Source organism: Macrobrachium nipponense, chromosome 12 (genome assembly GCF_015104395.2).
Source record: "Macrobrachium nipponense isolate FS-2020 chromosome 12, ASM1510439v2, whole genome shotgun sequence".
In the NCBI taxonomy this organism is placed as follows: domain Eukaryota; kingdom Metazoa; phylum Arthropoda; class Malacostraca; order Decapoda; family Palaemonidae; genus Macrobrachium; species Macrobrachium nipponense.
In genome coordinates, this window is record NC_087205.1 from 91719155 (window position 1) to 91736701 (window position 17547).

Here is a 17547-nt window from a genome sequence, read left to right on the forward strand (position 1 = left end):
TCTCAACTTTCGTCTTCCAAGACCGTTAAGACCCCTGAGTTCGTCGAGATGAAGACATCGCTGTCGACCAAGAGGGCTTTTAAGAAGCTTCAAGATTTTATGTCTCGAAGGAAGGATCAGGGCAAGACCACTTTCGCCCTTCCTCCCTCTAGACTCGCCGGGAAAGGAGGAATTTGGTATGAAACCAAGGAGGACGTGGGAGTAAAGGTTCCTTCGTCCGCTCTGGGTGACTTCTCCATTGTTCCGATACGTAATACAAACCCTCGGTCCTTTAAACAATAGGAAGGTAACTAGCGGCATGGGACGGTCGTAAGCTTCGACAAGGGAGAACGGTAGTTAACTGCTTGTCCGGTCAGTGCGCGCGCCGCGCGCACGGGCGGTGAAGAATCATTTTGCTTTCGGCCGTGGGTGTGACAGGACGTGTTCGTCATCGCTCTGCCCGCTATTTTCGTCGTGTGCTTTGGATGTTACAATTTCTTCTGACTGGGTTTGTGTGTGGTCTTGAATGAAATTGTAAGTACTTTGTTTTCATTTTTCATTGAGTGAAGATTAATTAATCATGGATCAAGAAGAGCTTTCGCCGCGCCCACCAACTGCCCGTAGAGTGTGTCCCGGGTTGGTTGGAGGGGCGTAAATGCGGCGGATTCCGCTCTTACCCAGATATTGATCCTCATGAGTTTATGTTTTCGGTGTCGGGGGCGAGAATGCTCCCGAACCGAACCATGTGATGTATGTGTAAATTGGTCCGAGGCGCAGTGGGTGCTGTACGAGGGTAGGAAGAGGCGTAGGTTGACCAAGGAGTCGTCGGAAAGCTCTCCAGCGACTCCTTTGGTTACGGATACCTCGTCATCCTTCCTGCCTCCAGCTCAGCCCCCACGATTTGCGCCTTCCCCTGTTTCGGTTTCGGGTCCTTCTCCTCACTCGATCCGTCAAGTGTGGAGGAGGGAAGGGGTGCCCGATACCCGGATGTGCAATTGTATTCGGGTCTTCCGTCCGCTCTGGGTGGGGTTCGTCCTCCCCCAGGCGTGAGGGTGCCCCTCTAACTGACCCGACTGTTCCTCCCTCAGGTGTGCCTTCTGTGAGTGACGACCTTGGACAGGGTGGGCGTCGTTGGGACTGCAGGGCGCCCCCAGTATCCAGGGCTGATTCAACGGCTAGCGGGTCGGCAGTGGTAACTCATGGTGTGGTTACAACTACGACCAATACAGTGTCAAACACCAGCGTACGCCGCCCCCCTCCTCATGTGGTGTATACGCAACACATTGCGTCAGTGACTCCAACGGCGTCAATTCAAATGCCGATCGCTGCCGTGCCTAAGAGGGGCGTGCCGCCGCCACCGTGGGTTTTATGTGCTGCCGACGCCCGACTTTCGCTGCCCCAAAGTCGCCCCTGGATCTACCGCCCGTCCCAATGATGAGTTTTGGCTGAGATGGAGAGGTCTGTGACGCCGGATTATGCTGCCGTACCTGCCGTACCTGCAGCGAGTGTTGCTGGCCCAGCCCCTCGCGCCGCTCCTACGAAGCGCGCTGGTGCGGACTCTAATGTTGATGTTGCTGCTGGTGCTGGTCCTGCTGGTGCTGGTCCTATTGGTGCTGGTCCTGCTGCTGCTGGTCCTGCTGGTGCTGGTCCTGATGGTGCTGGTCCTGCTGCTGGTGTTCCTGCCGCTCCCCTGCCGTTGCCTGCCCCTGCCCACGTCGGCGTCTCCGTCATGGAGGTGCTGCACCGGTCTCAGGTCTTTCCGGACAGGATCAGTCGGGGCGTGTTGCTTCGGCAATTGGCCCGACTTTTCCGTGGATGGAAGACCTGACGTCCGTCCTGAGAGAGCTGACGAAGAAGAGGAAGAAGAAGAGGAAGATGTCGTCGTCGTCTTCATTCGTCTTCTTCGTCGTCTGTTTGCCGCCTCTTCCCCTTCGACTTTCTAAGGCTTCCAAGCCGAAGAAGAAGAAGGCTGGCCTCCTCCCCCCCACCCTAAGAAGGCTCCTACGGGACCTTCGAAGGCCCGTCTCGCTCTGGCGTGACGGGGGGTGCTTCCTGCTGGTCCTCCTGTTCCCTCGGGAACGGGGCCCGTCTCCTCTTCTGAGAAGAAGAAGAAGACGGGGACCAAGGATGTGCTGGCTACTGCATGGTACATCCGCGCTGGTCTTAGTAGCACTGCTGCTAAGTCAGGTACCGGCTCGACTTCTCGTTCGCGAGAAGGTCCGAGTGTACGGTCTCCTTCTGGGCGACCGTGCAGCCAACGTCAAGACGCCTTGAGCTTGCTCACCGTCACGACAGAGGCACGGAGCAGAAGACTGTCGAGAGTCGCGCAAGTGACGCTCGCCAGGCCAGCGGCCCGCTCTCGTAGCGACCAGCCGGTACCTCGGGTTGACGTGACGGTCTCTGACCGGCCACGGGTTGAGGCTGAGAAGAGGTCCCCTCTAGACCAACGGCACCAGCTTCGGCTGGTACAGCGGTTTGACGTGCCGTGAGGACGCTCACCGGTCTCACCGCGAAAGCGAGCTCTGCAGATCACCTGACCGCAGCCGCTCCCACAGGGACCGGACGGAGACGGTGGCCCAGCAGCAGCTCGTCTGACGCACGAGATCGGGGTCGACGTGCTCAGTCGAGCCGCTCGCCACAGGGTGAGCGGCACGACCAGGCCTGCAGTACGATCCCCACCGCGGGTGGTGTGATCGGCTGCAGCCCCCACGTACGCTGGTCCTGCCAGCGAACGGGGGGGGAGCGTCAGGTCTGTCTCTCCTATACCTTCAACTTCCTCGGGCTACACCGGGAAAGAGCGAGGTACCCAGGAGTGATCGTGAGAGGTGCGCCGCTCACGATCCCGCCACGACGCCGCACGAACCAGGCATGGTTGTAGGACCAGCCAGGTCGTACGCGCAAGTGGTTGGAGGCGGACCGTCAGGGGTCTGTTGCTGTTCCTCCTTCTGAAGGAGGAGGGTCTCGAGAGCTGCTCCTGTTGGAGGGACTGGACTGGTCCTACTCCTCAGGACGCTGTAACTCCTGAGATCCAGAGGAACTTTGCCCAGGTTATTGCGCTGATTCGTCAGCACAACGACCTGGGGGAAGGATCGCCGCTACCACCATCTGAGCCCACGTCCCGGCTCGAGTCATTTTGGGGCCCGAAGAGGGAACCCAAATTGACGGTGGGACTGCCGCGATCGGAGCTTGCAGGACTCAGTCCTTGACCAGGTGGAGTATTTCGTCTCAGGACGGGAGGACTCACTTAAGTCAGGACGGTCTTCCAAGCTACTTCCTCCTCCTCTGCAGCGACAGCGGAAGTTCTACGTGCCATCAGTAGATCCAATACCGCCCAAACAGGTTAACCCGGAGCTAGCTAGGCTAACTCCAGGTGTGTCCCCTGCAGCAGCTCCTGTCAGAGAACCTATGGTTCTCGCAGCAGGAGGCACTGGGCCTGGAAGCTACCGCTATGGCAGCTTTCCAGGCAGTCTCTTGGTTGGATCTGTGGTCCCTCACAGTATCCAAGGTCGCGGCGACGCCGGGGGGCGCTGCCCTCGAAGACGACCCCCGACTTCAGGAGACTGTGCCAGTCTGGAGGTAGGGCCATCTCCTACCTCGCCCATCAGACGGCAAACCTGTGGGCCAACTTGGTTCTCATGGCGTAGGGACGCTGTCCTTACACGAGTAGCCAAGGGGGCCGGGCGTGAAGCGGTAAATGGACTACGTAACGGACCAATGAAGAGTTCCTCCGCTCTCTTCCCGGAGATAGGTGGACGCTGCGGTGGAAAGACGGCGCACTGATGACAGTGACGTCTGGTTCACCAGGCAGTTACGAAGGTTTCTGGGCAACCTCGTACATCTGCGGCTAAGCCTAAGAGTTTAGCTAGCGCTTCCTCGGCTGCTAAGACGGCTGCTCCATCGAAGCCCAGAGGAAAGACTCTTCCTGCTTCAACTTCTAGTAAAAGGAGGCCGTAACCAGCCCTCCTCCCAGCCCTCCTTTCCCGAGGAGGTGCTGGGAAGAAGTCGAAGCGTGGGGGAAACGCTAGGGACGGCGTTCCCCCTCACCAGCTGCCGGAAGTGGGGGGGTGCCTGGCGAGCCATTGGGCAACTTGGCAGCGCTACGGTGCCGAGACCTGGATAGTAGGACGTCCTCCATTCGGGAGGGATATCTACTACCCTTCGAATCTCGGCCACCCCTCACCTCCAACACGGTCCATCTGCAGACATATGTTCTGGGATCCTCAAAGGACGACGCTCTTCGGCAGGAGATCAAGGACCATGCCTGAAAACCCAAACGAGCTGTAGAAGTCGTAGTGGACGGTCACCGGGCTTTTACAGCCGCCTTTTCTTAGTGGAAAAGGCATCGGGGGGCTGGCGGCCCGGTGATAGATCTCTCTCCCCTGAACGATTTGTTCGCCAGACTCGGTTCAAGATGGAGACGGCACGTTCCGTGCTGGACTCCATCAGGGAGAACGACTTCATGCTTTCAGTGGACCTGAAGGATGCGTATTTCCAAATACCCATCCATCAGTCCTCCAGAAAGAAAGTACCTCCGCTTCATCTTCGACGGGACGGTGTACCAATTTCAGGGCACTCTGCTTCGGTCTCTCAACCGCCCCACAGGTGTTCACGAGAGTGTTCACGCTGGTGTCTGCTTGGGCCCATTCGCACGGGATACGTCTTCTGAGGTATCTCGACGATTGGCTGGTCCTGGCGAGCTCCCGCTCGCAGTTGCTGCAGACAGGGATCGACTTCTAAAGTTTTGTCGCGATCTGGGGATCGTGATAAAACTACGAGAAGTCCGATCTCGAACCCAGCAGAAGATGAAGTACCTGGGTATGCTGATCGATACGGTAGCTCAAGTCCGCCCCGCAGACTTGAGGATCAGAAATTCAGGGAGGCAGCCGGCCGGTTCCTGTCTCGGCAGGAACAGGCAGCTCAGCAATGGCAAGTCGTGATCGGCCACCTGTCGTCACGTCGAGAAGTTAGTTCCTCACGGACGTCTTCACCTGCGGTCTCTCCAGTGGAGACTAAGGGAGAGTTGGTCACAGGTAAAGGATCCACCTTACTTCCCCGTGTCCATCACGGAGAAGGTGAGGCAGGACCTAGCCTGGTGGCTCGACGACAGGAACCTCTTAAGAGGAGTGCCCCTACGCACTCCCCCCCCGGAGATGCTGCTGTTTTCAGACGCATCGACCGAGGGATGGGCGCAACACCTGGAGAGTTGCTGGCTGCAGGTGTGTGGGACCATCACGACAAGCACCTTCACATCAATGTCCTGGAACTCAAGGCGGCGGTTTTACGCTCTCCAAGAGTTCCAAGACCGCTTGATGGGACACTCAGTGGTGTTGATGTGCGACAACACACGGTAGTGGCATACGTCAACAAGCAGGGGGGGCCTAGTGTCTCTCCCGCTACACCAGTTGACGGTGCAGGTGCACGAGTGGGCCACGGCTCATTCGATAGAGCTGTCAGCACGCTACATTCCAGGCAAGAGGGAATGTAGTAGCGGACAAGCTCAGCCGTCGGGATCAGGTAATAGGGACCGAGTGGTCCCTACACCCAGAAGTGGCGGAAAAGGCTCTTCAACCTGTGGGGGCGTCCAGTCATAGACCTGTTCGCCACCCGGCACAACAAAAAACTTCAAGTTTTTTGCTCAGCCGTGCCGGACCCATGGGCAGCTGCAGAGGACGCTCTTCAACAACACCCTGGGACAACCTCTTCGTTTACGCCTTTCCTCCCTTTTGTCTGATTCGGAAAGTGATCAGCCGAGCGCTGGTCACTCCCAATCTCAGGATGATCCTGGTGGCTCCCAAACGACCTCAAGCCGTTTGGTATCCGGACCTGCTGGGCTCTTCTTGCAGAAGAACCGAGAGAGATGCCCCACTGGCACAACCTTCTAGCCCAGCCACACGTAGAGCGGTACCACCGAGCAGTCCAGTCCCTACAACTTCACGGCTGGCTGTTATCACCATCTCTTGCGAACGAGAGGCTTTTCTCGCAGCGCAGCAACAGAGATGGCTGGACACGTCAGACAGTCCTCTGCAGCTGTGTACCAGGGGAAGTGGGCCGTCTTCTGTGGTTGGTGTCGTAGACGGGGTCATCTCCTCTCAGAGCCACTCTTCAGCAGGTAGCGGATTTCCTCGTATTTCTTCGCCGAGAGAAGCTCCTCTCAGTACCCACAGTTAAAGGATATAGAGCTGCACTGGCACTCGTCCTGAAACTGAGGGGACTGGACATCTCGAACTCGTTCGAGACTCCTTGCTAATGAGGAGCTTCGAAAGGTCTTGCCCACCCAGGGAGCTCAGGCCACCTGAGTGGGATGTGACTCTCGTCCTTAGGAGTTTGACTCGAAGACCATTCGAGCCACTCCGAGAGTCGTCAGACAGGGATCTGACCCTCAAGACCCTCTTCTTGCTGGCCCTGGCATCGGCGAAGAGAGTAGGGGAACTTCATGGTCTGTCCTTCAATGTTAAACATTCCAGGGGCTGGGGATCTGTGACGCTCGATTTCGTCCCGAACTTCGTAGCTAAGACTCAGAATCCGTCGATCCCTGACGACAGGTTCGAGTCTTTCACAATCCCTCCCTAATGGATTTCACCGACAACGATACGGATGAGATGCTGCTTTTGTCCTGTGAGGGCGCTACGGCGCTATCTGAAGAAAAACTCGACACCTCAGGCCTGAGTGTCGACGCCTCTTCGTTAGCACTGGGGTTACCAAGAAAGAAGTATCCGAACACGCTTTCTTTCTGGCTACGTGAGGTGATCAGGAGAGCGTACGAGGCTGATGGTAGTGACGACATCCGTACGCTCCGACCGAGAGCCCACGAAGTCAGAGGTATTGGACCCTCTTTGGCGTTCCGCAAGAACTTCTCCGTGGCGCAGGTCCTGAAGGCAGGTGTCTGGGCCAACCAGACTACCTTCACGTCCTTCTACCTTCGGGATATTGCCCACAAGTCCTTGGATACTTTTTCCTTGGGACCTGTGGTGGCTGCTCAACACGTTGTGTAAGCTTACCCAGCACCCGAGCAGGCAGAACAGCATCGATTCCTGGTGTGACTGTAGGAATGAATGGTTGAATGAGAGTGCGACTGGCTTCTCTTCTCCATCTTTCTCTCTCTCTACCTGTGGCAGAGGGTCACGGTCGTCACCATGCTGGAAAGGAATCCGATGCAGGTAAGCTACTCAACCGAGCCCCAATCTATCCCTTTAGTTAGGGATTAGAAGCAAATATCCTCCACTCCCTCCAACAAGGGGGAAGGAGTGGATGCCTACTTGAGACAAACCCATAACTTTATGTTGGCTCCTGTACAGGACAAGTTCTTGCAATGCTGGTACGAAGAGATACGCTTGCCTCTCTCTTAGTACTTGGCTCAGAGGTCTGACCATTGATCCTGCGGTGCACACCCCGATCAATCGGACAGAGGTTTGGATCCCTCCCTTGCTCTTACGACCAGGGAGGCATTCCAAGGTTGGACGAACACCAGTCTGTTCACCAAAAAGACTCAGATTCCACCCCCACCAAGAAGTGAGTCTTTCCTATTGTTAAAGGACCGAGGGTTTGTATTACGTATCGGAAACAAATGACAATTTGTCGAAAATTGCATTTTCCTAACTATACAAACTGAGGTCCTTTACATATAGTCCCACCTCATACCACCCCTCACTCTGCAACTTTTTGCATGGGCCTAAAGCAAAAGTGATTCTTCACCGCCCGGGGCGCGGCGCGCGGCACGACCGGACAAGCAGTTAACTACCGTTCTCCCCTTGTTCGAAGCTTACGACCGTCCCAGCTGCCGCTAGTTACCTTCCTATTGTTTAAAGGACCTCAGGTTTGTATAGTTAGGAAAAAATGCAATTTTGCGACAAATTGTCATGTTTAGTGGACGCTCAGAGGAGGTCTCTCTTATCGTCTGCTAAGGTGTCCTGGACTCCTGTGGAGACGGACCACCACTTGAAGGGACTGCTTCGCACCTTAAAATGTCTTTAATTTCCTAGACTGGTGTCTGGGAGTTTTAGACCTTCAGTCTAGAAGTCCTGATTCTCTCAGTCTGGGGAGCTGTCCAGCGTGTTGTCATGTATGGACAAGGCCGTCAGGGATGGTTCGGAGGAGCTAGTTTCTCATTTTGGAACTGCTTTCCTGAAGAAAAGAGCTCTTCTATGCAATTTTACCGCTAATCGTCGGTCTCTCCCGCTCAGAAAGCGGAATTGCTCTTTGCGCCTCTTTCGGACCATCTCTTCCCCCAGGCTATGGTAAAGGATCTTGCAACGAGTTTGCAAGAGAGGCGACCCAGGACCTCTTGGTACAGTCTTCAAGACGTCCAGCAGTTCCTTCCACGGTTCGGCATTCAGTAAAACCCCCGAAGAAAGTCAAACCCTTTCGCGGGGCACCCCCTCGAGAGCAGCTCCTCGAGGGAGAGGTTTTTCGAGAGGAAGAGCTTCATTCAAACCCAAAACCACCAAATGAAGATCTCGTCCTTCAGACGCCAGTCGGGGCCAGACTGAAATTCTTTGCGGAGGCTTGGAGGCAAAGAGGGGCGGATCCTTGGACTCTCAAGATAGTAGAGCTGGGGTACAAGATCCCCTTTTACATCCTCCTCCTTTAACATCAACTCCCAGAGACCTCTCTCCATCTTATCAGGGAGAGAAGAAAAGTGTTCTTTCGATCTGTTAGACCAGATGGTCGAAAAAAGAGCGGTGGAACAAAGTCTTGGACCTGGAGTCACCGGGCTTCTACAACAGGATTTTCCTAGTGCCGAAGCAGTCGTCAGGTTGGCGCCCAGTCCTGGATGTGAGCAGGCTCAATCTTTTTGTAGAAAAGATCAAATTCAAAATGGAGACGCCTCAGTCGGTGCTGGGAGCCTTGAGACCTGGCGACTGGATGGTGTCTCTGGACCTGCAGGACGCGTACTTCCACGTCCCCGTCCACCCTCTTTCAAGGAAGTACCTGAGATTCGTCTTAGACAACAGGGTTTGGCAATTCAGAGCCCTTTGTTTCGGTCTCAGCACGGCCCCGATGGTTTTCACAATGATAATGAGGAATGTAGCGAAGTGGCTCCATTCGTCGGGATCAGGATATCCCTCTACCTCGACGATTGGCTGATCAGAGCGTCGTCGAGGCAGAAGTGTCTGAAGGACCTTCAGTTTACGTTAGCCCTAGCAAAGTCTCTGGGTCTTTTGGTCAACTCCGAAAAGTCGCATCTGACCCGACACAGTCCATCGTGTATCTGGGGATTCAGATGGATTCAGTGGTTTTTTCGGGCGTTTCCATCCCAGGAACGTCAGCGACTGGGGTTAGAGAAAGTCGCAGCCTTCCTAGAGAGAGAAGCTTGTTCGGTGAGGGAGTGGATGAGTCTGCTGGGCACCAATTTCCTCGCTAGAAAAGTTTGTCTCGCTGGGGAGACTGCACCTCAGGCCTCTTCAATTTTTCCTTGCGGAAGGAATGGACGTCGAAAGAGGACCTGAATGCGATCCTAAGGATCTCCAACAGGTAAAAGTCCACTTAAGATGGTGGCTCGACCCTCAGAAGTTACGAGAGGGCTTCTCCTTAAATCTTCTGAGCCCGACCTAGTGTTGTTCTCACGCTTCCATTTCCGGTTGGGGAGCAACACTAAGGGGGGAGGAAGTGTCAGGCTCCTGGAGAGGGGAAAAAGGTAGCCTGGCACATCAATGTAAAGGAACATGGCAGCGATATTCCTGTCGCTGCAGTTCTTCGAAGACAAAACTGTCAAGCAAGGTTGTTCAAGTCAACTCAGACAGTACCACAGCCCTTGCGTATCTAAAGAATCAGGGAGGAACTCACTCCAGATCCCTTTTTCTCCTGGCGAAGGAAGTTCTGCTATGGGCAGACGCAAGGCGCATCAAGATCCTGACAAGATTCGTGGCAGGGGTTTCAGAATGTCAGGCGGACCATTCTCAGTCGACGAAATCAGATTCTACCAACAGAATGGACCTTGCACCAGGAAGTCTGTCAACAATTATGGAGATTGTGGGGACGTCCTCTAGTAGACCTGTTCGCTACATCGAGGACGAAGGGCTTCCTCTGTATTGCTCCCCGGTTCTGGATCCAGGGCAATTGCAGTGGACGCGTTGCTCTGGAACTGGACAGACCTGGATCTTTACGCCTTTTCCCCCATTCAAGATCATGGGGGACGTAATGAGGAAGTTCGCAGCTTCAGAAGGGACAAGGTTGACTCTGATTGCCCCAATGTGGCCAGCAAGAGAGTGGTTCACAGAGGTCATGACATTCCTTGTGGACTTCCCAAGAAACGTTGCCCTGGAGGAGAGATCTACTCAGACAGCCTCACTTCAAAAGGTTTCACCGAAACCTCTCCGCTCTGGCTCTGACTGCGTTCGACTATCGAAAAGTTGGCCAGAGCGGAGAGGCTTTTCAAAGGCAGCTGCGAGAGCAATCGCTAATGCTCGAAGAGCCTCTTCAAGAGCTGTCTACCAGTCTAAGTGTCCTCCTTCAGGGCATGGTGCAAAAAGGAAGGAATTTCCTCTTCCACGACCTCTGTGAATCAGATAGCAGATTTCTTACTCTATCTAAGAAATGTGCAGAAATTGGCAGTTCCTACAATCAAGGTTTGTTCATGAAACTTACCCAGCAGATATATATATAGCTGTATTTCTCCGAAGTCCGACAGAATTCAAAACTCCCGGCTCACGCAGTGGTCGGCCAGGTGGTTGTAACCCATTCCCGCCGCTGGGAGGCGGGTGTCAGGAACCATTCCCATTTTCTATTCAGATTTTTTCTGTCGCCGGTGTTGATAACAACTGTTTTCAACACCTCCGTCTAGGATTTTCGAAACTTCTCTGTTACTTGAGTATCCTGTTTGTTTTTTGGTTATCGAACGTGGATTGTGACTAGGCTTACGCTGATAGTGGATTGGATTTGAATTTGGTTTGGTTTTTCCTTAACTAAGATGTCTGGGACTAGTTTATAGCACCAGAGTGTGTTTGTATGGAGGTTGTAAGGTGAGGCTACCGAAAGGTTCGGTAGACCCACACACAATATGTAATAATTGTATAGAACATACGTGTGTTATAAATGACCGTTGTAAGGAAGTGTGAATGTCTGTCTGATTCGGGTTGGAAGGCTTATGAATCCTATGTGCGGAAATTGGAGCGTGATAGGATACGGAGATCTTCCTCCGGAGTGTATCAGTCAGTAGAAGTAAGGTAGTAAGGTTTCTCCTACTATACATTCAGTAGTTGGTACACCTAAATCTGTTGTGCCTTCGGCCCTGAAAATGTTGTGCCTTCGGGCCCTGAAAAATCAGTGGAAGACAATGCCCTTTCTACGATTTCTGGAATCAATACGAAACCTAGAATCTAAAGTGCTCGCTTTGGAGGGTAAAAGCATTATTAGTGAACAAAAGTGCAGTGAAAGTAACCCCAGTGTTGTGGAGGGGGCGTCAGATCGGCCCTATAATGCCTCTAGGCCTGGACCTCTGTCGAACTTCCAAGCCCAGGAAGACGGACATGTCGAAAGCCGCAGGAGGGCGGGGGTTACGGGGAACCCCCACCGATCTGGCGTCCCCTTCGGCAGAACCTGTAGACGATCCCCAGGCTGCCAAAGAGTGTGCGAGTGCGCGGTATCCTCGCGAGTGCTTTTCGTCCTCGGATAGGCGTCCTCCCCTAACAGGAGTTGGAGCATGAGAAGACGCTCACGTCCTCTGAAAAGAGCTATGACGTTAAATGTCGCACAGGCGCTATCGTCAGTAGTCTCTCAGAGGAGGGGCAGAGTCTCTTTGCGCTGCTTCTTCGTTACGGGCTTCGCCTCGAGACTTGGATTACTCTCCACCGCAAAAAAGATCGAAAACTCAAGGTGTCGCACAAGCGGCCAGAGTCTTCGATCGCAGTGAAGAAGACGCTTCACGTCCTTTTTCGCCTGTTGGTTGCGGTCTTCACCGGAGAGTTTTGCTGCATGGACTCCTCAAAGGAGAATATGATGTCATCTGACGAGGACGCCTTGGAGCGGCCTATTCGTTCTAAGAATAGAAGAACGGGTCCTGTGAGAAGGGATAGGGCTTCCCCTCGCCCCTTGCCTTCTCATAGGATCAGTTTTTCTCCTGAAAAAGAATCTTCTACTACAAAGAGTGTTTATCAGGTTCGATGCAACAACAACTTGCTTCGTTGCTGGCTGAGAGAGAATCAGAAATTCGTCCGAGAAGAAAAGATGATAGATTACCGATTAAAAGATCTAAGAGGTCTCCCGCACGGGTGGGACGATCGTCTCTTTCGCTCTGAGTACTCATTCTTAGATTTCGTACGTCTCACCTGCAGTTGGAGAAAGGGCATGAAAAACTTCTACGAGGATTCGCCCAGACTCTCGAGGCTCGCTTTATACAAGAACGGACGATCCTATGATTACGCAACGAGGCCGTATACAGTCTGAGAAGCTCGACGCTCCTAGTTCGGCTTGGAAGGCAGCGGGGAGTGTTCACAGGGACGCCTGTTTAGACAAGCGGTACGCTCGGACAGACGTCGAGCGTGACGCTCACCTGGACGCCAGGCGTGGCGCTCGGAGGGACGCCGAGCGTGACGCTCACCTGGACGCCAAGCGGGACGCTCGGCTGAGCGTCGAGCGTGACGCTCATCTGGACGTCAAACGTGGCGCTCGGCTGGACGCCAAGCGTGACGCTCGGCTGGACGCCGAGCTTGACGCTCGGACGGATGCCAAGCGAGACGTTCAAACAGACGCTTTGTTTCATATACATCAGGTATCACAGCAAGTATTAGTATGGAACCTCAACTGCAATCGCTTTTCGAAGGGACTCCCTCGAGAGAATGAGCAAGAAATTGTACCGCTTTATCTGAATCTTTAGATATTAATATTCAGAATGCTCCATGCACGTTCTAAAACAACGATCTTCATTAAAGCTCGGAGTGAAAGGACTTGTACCACCAGCTTCGGGAGTCCCCTTGGTCACTCCTATAGATGAGGAAGGATTAAGTAATATTTCAGAGGAAACGGAAGAGGATCAACCTGCTGTGTCAGATTCATCCGATTATCAAGTTTTGGTTCGATTGCTTCGGGATCATTTGGAGAAGAGTTTCAACCCGCAGCACTCGGTCGCCTCCTCTCAGTTTTGTTTCGTTGTCAAAAACAAGTAAGACTCCTGGATTTGTTAAAATGACAAAGTCTCTTTCAACTAAGAGAGCTTTTAAGAAGGTGCAAGATTGGATGGAGTCTAGAAAAGCTCAAGGAAAGTTTTCCTTTGCCCAGCCTCCTTCAAGACTTTGCGGCAAGGCTGGGATCTGGTATGATACAGGTGAGGATGTCGGGTTAAGAGCTCCCGCATCGGCTCAAGGTGACTTTCCAGTCTGGTTGACGCACCAAGAAGGTCTCTTCTTTCGTCAGCATAAAAATAACATGGACAGATAGACCACCATCTGAAAGGTCTTTTTCGGACAATTGAAGTATTTAATTTCTTAGACTGGTGTTTGGGGCTGCTTGACACTAAGTCTCGTAGTCAAGACTCAATTAGCTTGGGGGAGCTATCCAGTGTTCTCGCTTGTATGGATAAGGCCGTCAGAGATGGTTCAGAAGGAATTGGCTTCACATTTTTGTGCAGGGCTCCTGAAAAAGAGAGCTATCTACTGTAAATTTACTACCAAAGCAGTGTCTCCAACACAGAAGGCAGAATTGCTTTTTTTTCGCCCCTCTTTCTGACCATCTCTTCCCCCAGGATATGATTAAAGATGTAGCTGGAAGTCTACAGGACAAAGCTACTCAGGATCTATTAGCACAATCTTCTAGACGTCCTGCGGTTCCTTCGACTTCAACACGAACCCAGTTTCTAAGAAAATAAAGCCCTTTCGAGGTGGTGCATCCTCTAGACCTTCTCCTAGAGGAAGAGGACTCTCTAGAGGCAGAGCTCAGTCTAAGTCCAGAGGTAAAAAATGAGGAGGAAGTCCTTCAGTCGCCAGTAGGTGCCAGGCTTCATTATTTGCAGAAGCTTGGAAGAAGATAGAGGCAGACAACTGGGTCGCTCAACGTCATCGAGCGAGGATACAAAATACCTTTCCTGAAGCCTCCTCCATTGTGCACAACACCTATAGATCTATCACCCTCGTACCATGGAGAAAAACAACAGATCTTGTACGATCTGATAGAACAAATGCTCGAGAAGAAAGCAATAGAACAAGTCGAGGACATTCAGTCCCTGGTTTGGCTACAACAGGTTATTCCTGGTGCCGAAACAGTCGGAGGCTGGCGGCCAGTTTTAGATGTGAGCAGTCTAAACCTTTTTATAGAGAGACAGACGTTCAAGATGGAGACACCTCAGTCAGTGCTTGCGGCCTTAAGACAAAACGACTGGATGGTATCACTGGACCTGCAAGACGCATATTTCCACGTCCCGATACATCCCCGATCGAAGAAATATCTGCGTTTTGTCATGAAGGGAAGAGTTTTCCAATTCAGAGCTCTTTGCTTCGGTCTGAGTACGGCACCAATGATTTTCACAATTCTAATGAAGAATGTGGCGAGGTGGCTTCATCTTGCAAACATAAGATCTCTCTATATCTAGACGACTGGCTAATTCGAGCATCGTCGAAAGAAAGGTGTCTGAAGGACCTTCAATCAACCTTAACTCTAGCAAAGTCCCTGGGACTTCTAGTGAATTTCGAAAAGTCGCAGCTGATCCCCACACAGTCCATCGTGTATCTGGGATTCAGATGGATTCAGTGGCTTTTCGAGCTTTTCCGTCCAGGGACGGCAACAGCAAGGATTAGAAAAATATCAGTCTTCTTAAGGAAAGAATCATGCTCGGTGAGGGAATGGATGAGTCTGCTGGGGCACCATTTCCTCGCTGGAGAAGTTTGTTTCCTTGGACTACATCTCAGACCTCTCCAGTTTTTCCTGAAGGAGAATTGGAAGGACAAAGGAAATTTGGAGACAATTTTGAGGATCCCAAAGGAGGTAAAGGATCACTAAAGTGGTGGCTCGATCCTGTGAAGCTTTCGAAGGAACTTCCCTCAAACTTCAGACCCCGACCTAGTGTTGTTCTCCGACGCGTCCACCACCGGGTGGGGAGCTACACTAGGGAGGGAGGAAGTGTCAGGCACCTGGAGAGGGAACAGGTGTTCTGGCACATAAATCTCAAGAAACTGGCGGCCATATACTTGGCACTTCAGTTTTCACAAGAAAAAGTCTCAAACAAGATAGTGCAGATAAATTCAGACAATACCACAGCTCTGTCATACATAAAAAAGCAAGAGGGACTCACTCGCGATCATTGTTCAACCTAGCAAGAGAGATCTTGTTATGGGCAAGAACTCAGAAAGTAACGATTCTAACGAGGTTCGTTGCAGGCGTGGAGAACGTCCGGGCAGATCTCCTCAGTCGGCAGGGTCAACTGTTGCCGACCGAGTGGACTCTGCATCAGGATGTGTGTCGAGAGCTGTGGAAGTTATGGGGACGTCCTCTAGTGGACGTCTTTGTGACAGCGAGAACAAAGAGGCTTCCGTTGTATTGCTCCCCCGTGCTCGACCCGGGAGCAGTAGCAATAGATGCACTTCTTTGGGACTGGACAGGGATGGATCTTTACGCATTTCCCCCGTTCAAGATTCTGGGAGAAGTGATGAAAAAGTTTGCAATGTCGGAAGGGACGAGATTGACGTTAATCGCTCCTTACTGGCCAGCAAAGGAGTGGTTCACAGAGGTCATGACCATGTAGTGGACTTCCGAGGACATTGCCCTTGAGGACAGATCTACTCAAACAGCCCCACTTCGAGAGATACCACGGAAACCTCCCCGCTCTGAGTCTGACTGCATTCAGACTATCAAAAGTTGGTCAGAGCGAGGGTTTCTAGACCGGTTGCAAAAGCAATCGCCAATGCGAGAAGAGCTTCCACGCTTGGAGTCTATCAATCGAAGTGGGCTTCGTTTAGGAGCTGGTGCAGAAGAACACACATTTCCTCTACCACGACCTCTGTGAGTCAAATAGCGGACTTTTTGCTCTACTTGAGAAACGACCTAAAGCTTGCAGTCTCAACAATCAAAGGCTACAGAAGTATGTTATCTGTAGTCTTTAGACATAGAGGAATTGATTTGGCAAATAATAAGGATATCCATGAATCTTTTAAGGTCTTTCGAGACTATAAAGATTCCTCAACCTAAGTTACCATCATGGAATTTGGATGTAGTACTTAAATTCCTAATGTCAAATCGGTTTGAACCCTTCAGAACGCCTCTTTAAGGGATCTTACTAAGAAAACTATTTTCCTAACGACTCTGGCGACGGCGAAGAGAGTTAGTGAAATTCAAGCCTTTAGCAAGCATATTGGTTTTAGGGGACATAATGCTGTTTGCTCATTAAGTCCTACGTTTCTAGTGAAAAATGAAAATCCGTCTAACCCTTGGCCCAAAAGTTTTGAGATTAAGGGTATGGCGGAAATCATTGGACACGAACCAGAGAGAGTCCTGTGCCCTGTCAGGGCTCTCAAGATTTATTTACAAAGAACGAAGGAATGTCGAGGTCCTTCGAGCAACTTATGGTGTTCGGTCAGAAGACCAGATTTGCCGATGTCGAAGAATGCTCTGGCATTCTTCTTGAGAGACACCATTAGACAGGCGCATTCATCTTGCGAAGACAGTGATGTTAAGCTGTTGAAAGTGAATGCCCATGAAGTGAGAGCTATATCTACCTCGGTAGCTTTCCAAAAGAACATGGCACTCAATGACATTCTGAGTGCCACCTTTTGGCGCAGCAACTCGGTGTTCGCTTCACACTACCTGCGGGATGTGAAGACGACATACGAGAACTGCTATGCGCTTGGACCATACGTCGCAGCAGACACTTTGTTGGGGGCTGGAAGTAGCACTCATCCTACCCTGTAGAAATGGGTAGGTGAGTTTTTATGGATTGTTTTATGGTTGTAAGGTCGTCCGCCTGAGCCGGACTTCCTTTCCTTTAGCCTAAGTGATGTGTATGAAAATTGTTTAGGCTGGTCAGGTGGTGAATTTTTACTTCGTTGCCCTCATAGTATGGTCAAAATGGTCTAGTCACATTGTGGTTCACGCTCCCGTTGACAGATCATCTAGAACTCACCAGCTATATAGGTCACTACCTTGCTGGAGACTCTAGTAAAGCAGTAGCAGACTTGGGTGACAGTAATCACGAAGTCAGCTATGCTAACAGGTAAGGAACCAAAGATGTTATTCATCTGCAATGTAATATGTTTCCAAAATCTTTTCTGTCTCTCCCACCTCCAAAGGTGGGATTCAGCTATATATATATCTGCTGGGTAAGTTCATGAACAAAATGATATTGTTAAGATACAATAAAGTTTGTTCATAACTTACCTGGCAGATATATATAATCAAAGTACCCACCCACCTCCCCGCAGGAGACAGTGGGAATAGAAAAATCTGAATAGAAAATGGGAATGGTTCCTGACACCCGCCTCCCAGCGGCGGGAATAAATGGGTACTAACCACCTGGCCGGACCACTGCGTGAGCCGGGAGTTTTGAAATTCTGTCGGACTTCGGAGAAATACAGCTATATATATATCTGCCAGGTAAGTATGAACAAACTTTATTGTATCTTAACAATATCATGTTATAGGAGTATGTTG

At 51.8% G+C, this 17547-nt stretch overlaps 2 protein-coding genes across 3 annotated transcripts in view; both read left to right on the forward strand.

Moving 5' to 3' along the window:
* LOC135224659 (glycerol-3-phosphate acyltransferase 1, mitochondrial-like) overlaps window positions 1-17547 on the forward strand; it is a 72800-nt gene that overhangs the window by 4400 nt on the left and 50853 nt on the right. The gene's annotated exons all lie outside the window — the stretch shown is intronic.
* LOC135224875 (mitogen-activated protein kinase 7-like) lies at window positions 1430-13079 on the forward strand. The gene is made up of 2 exons (XM_064264197.1): window positions 1430-1714; window positions 12846-13079. Exons 1-2 carry the CDS (start codon window positions 1430-1432, stop codon window positions 13077-13079), a joined length of 519 nt encoding a protein of 172 aa, XP_064120267.1.

Bases quoted from the DNA above. Each gene is read 5' to 3' on its own strand.
- LOC135224875 (XM_064264197.1), top strand. From the start codon at position 1,430: ATGGAGAGGTCTGTGACGCCGGATTATGCTGCCGTACCTGCCGTACCT. The intron at 1,715-12,845 runs GTGCTGCACCGG...TCTTCATTAAAG, and splicing joins TCGGCGTCTCCGTCATGGAG to CTCGGAGTGAAAGGACTTGT.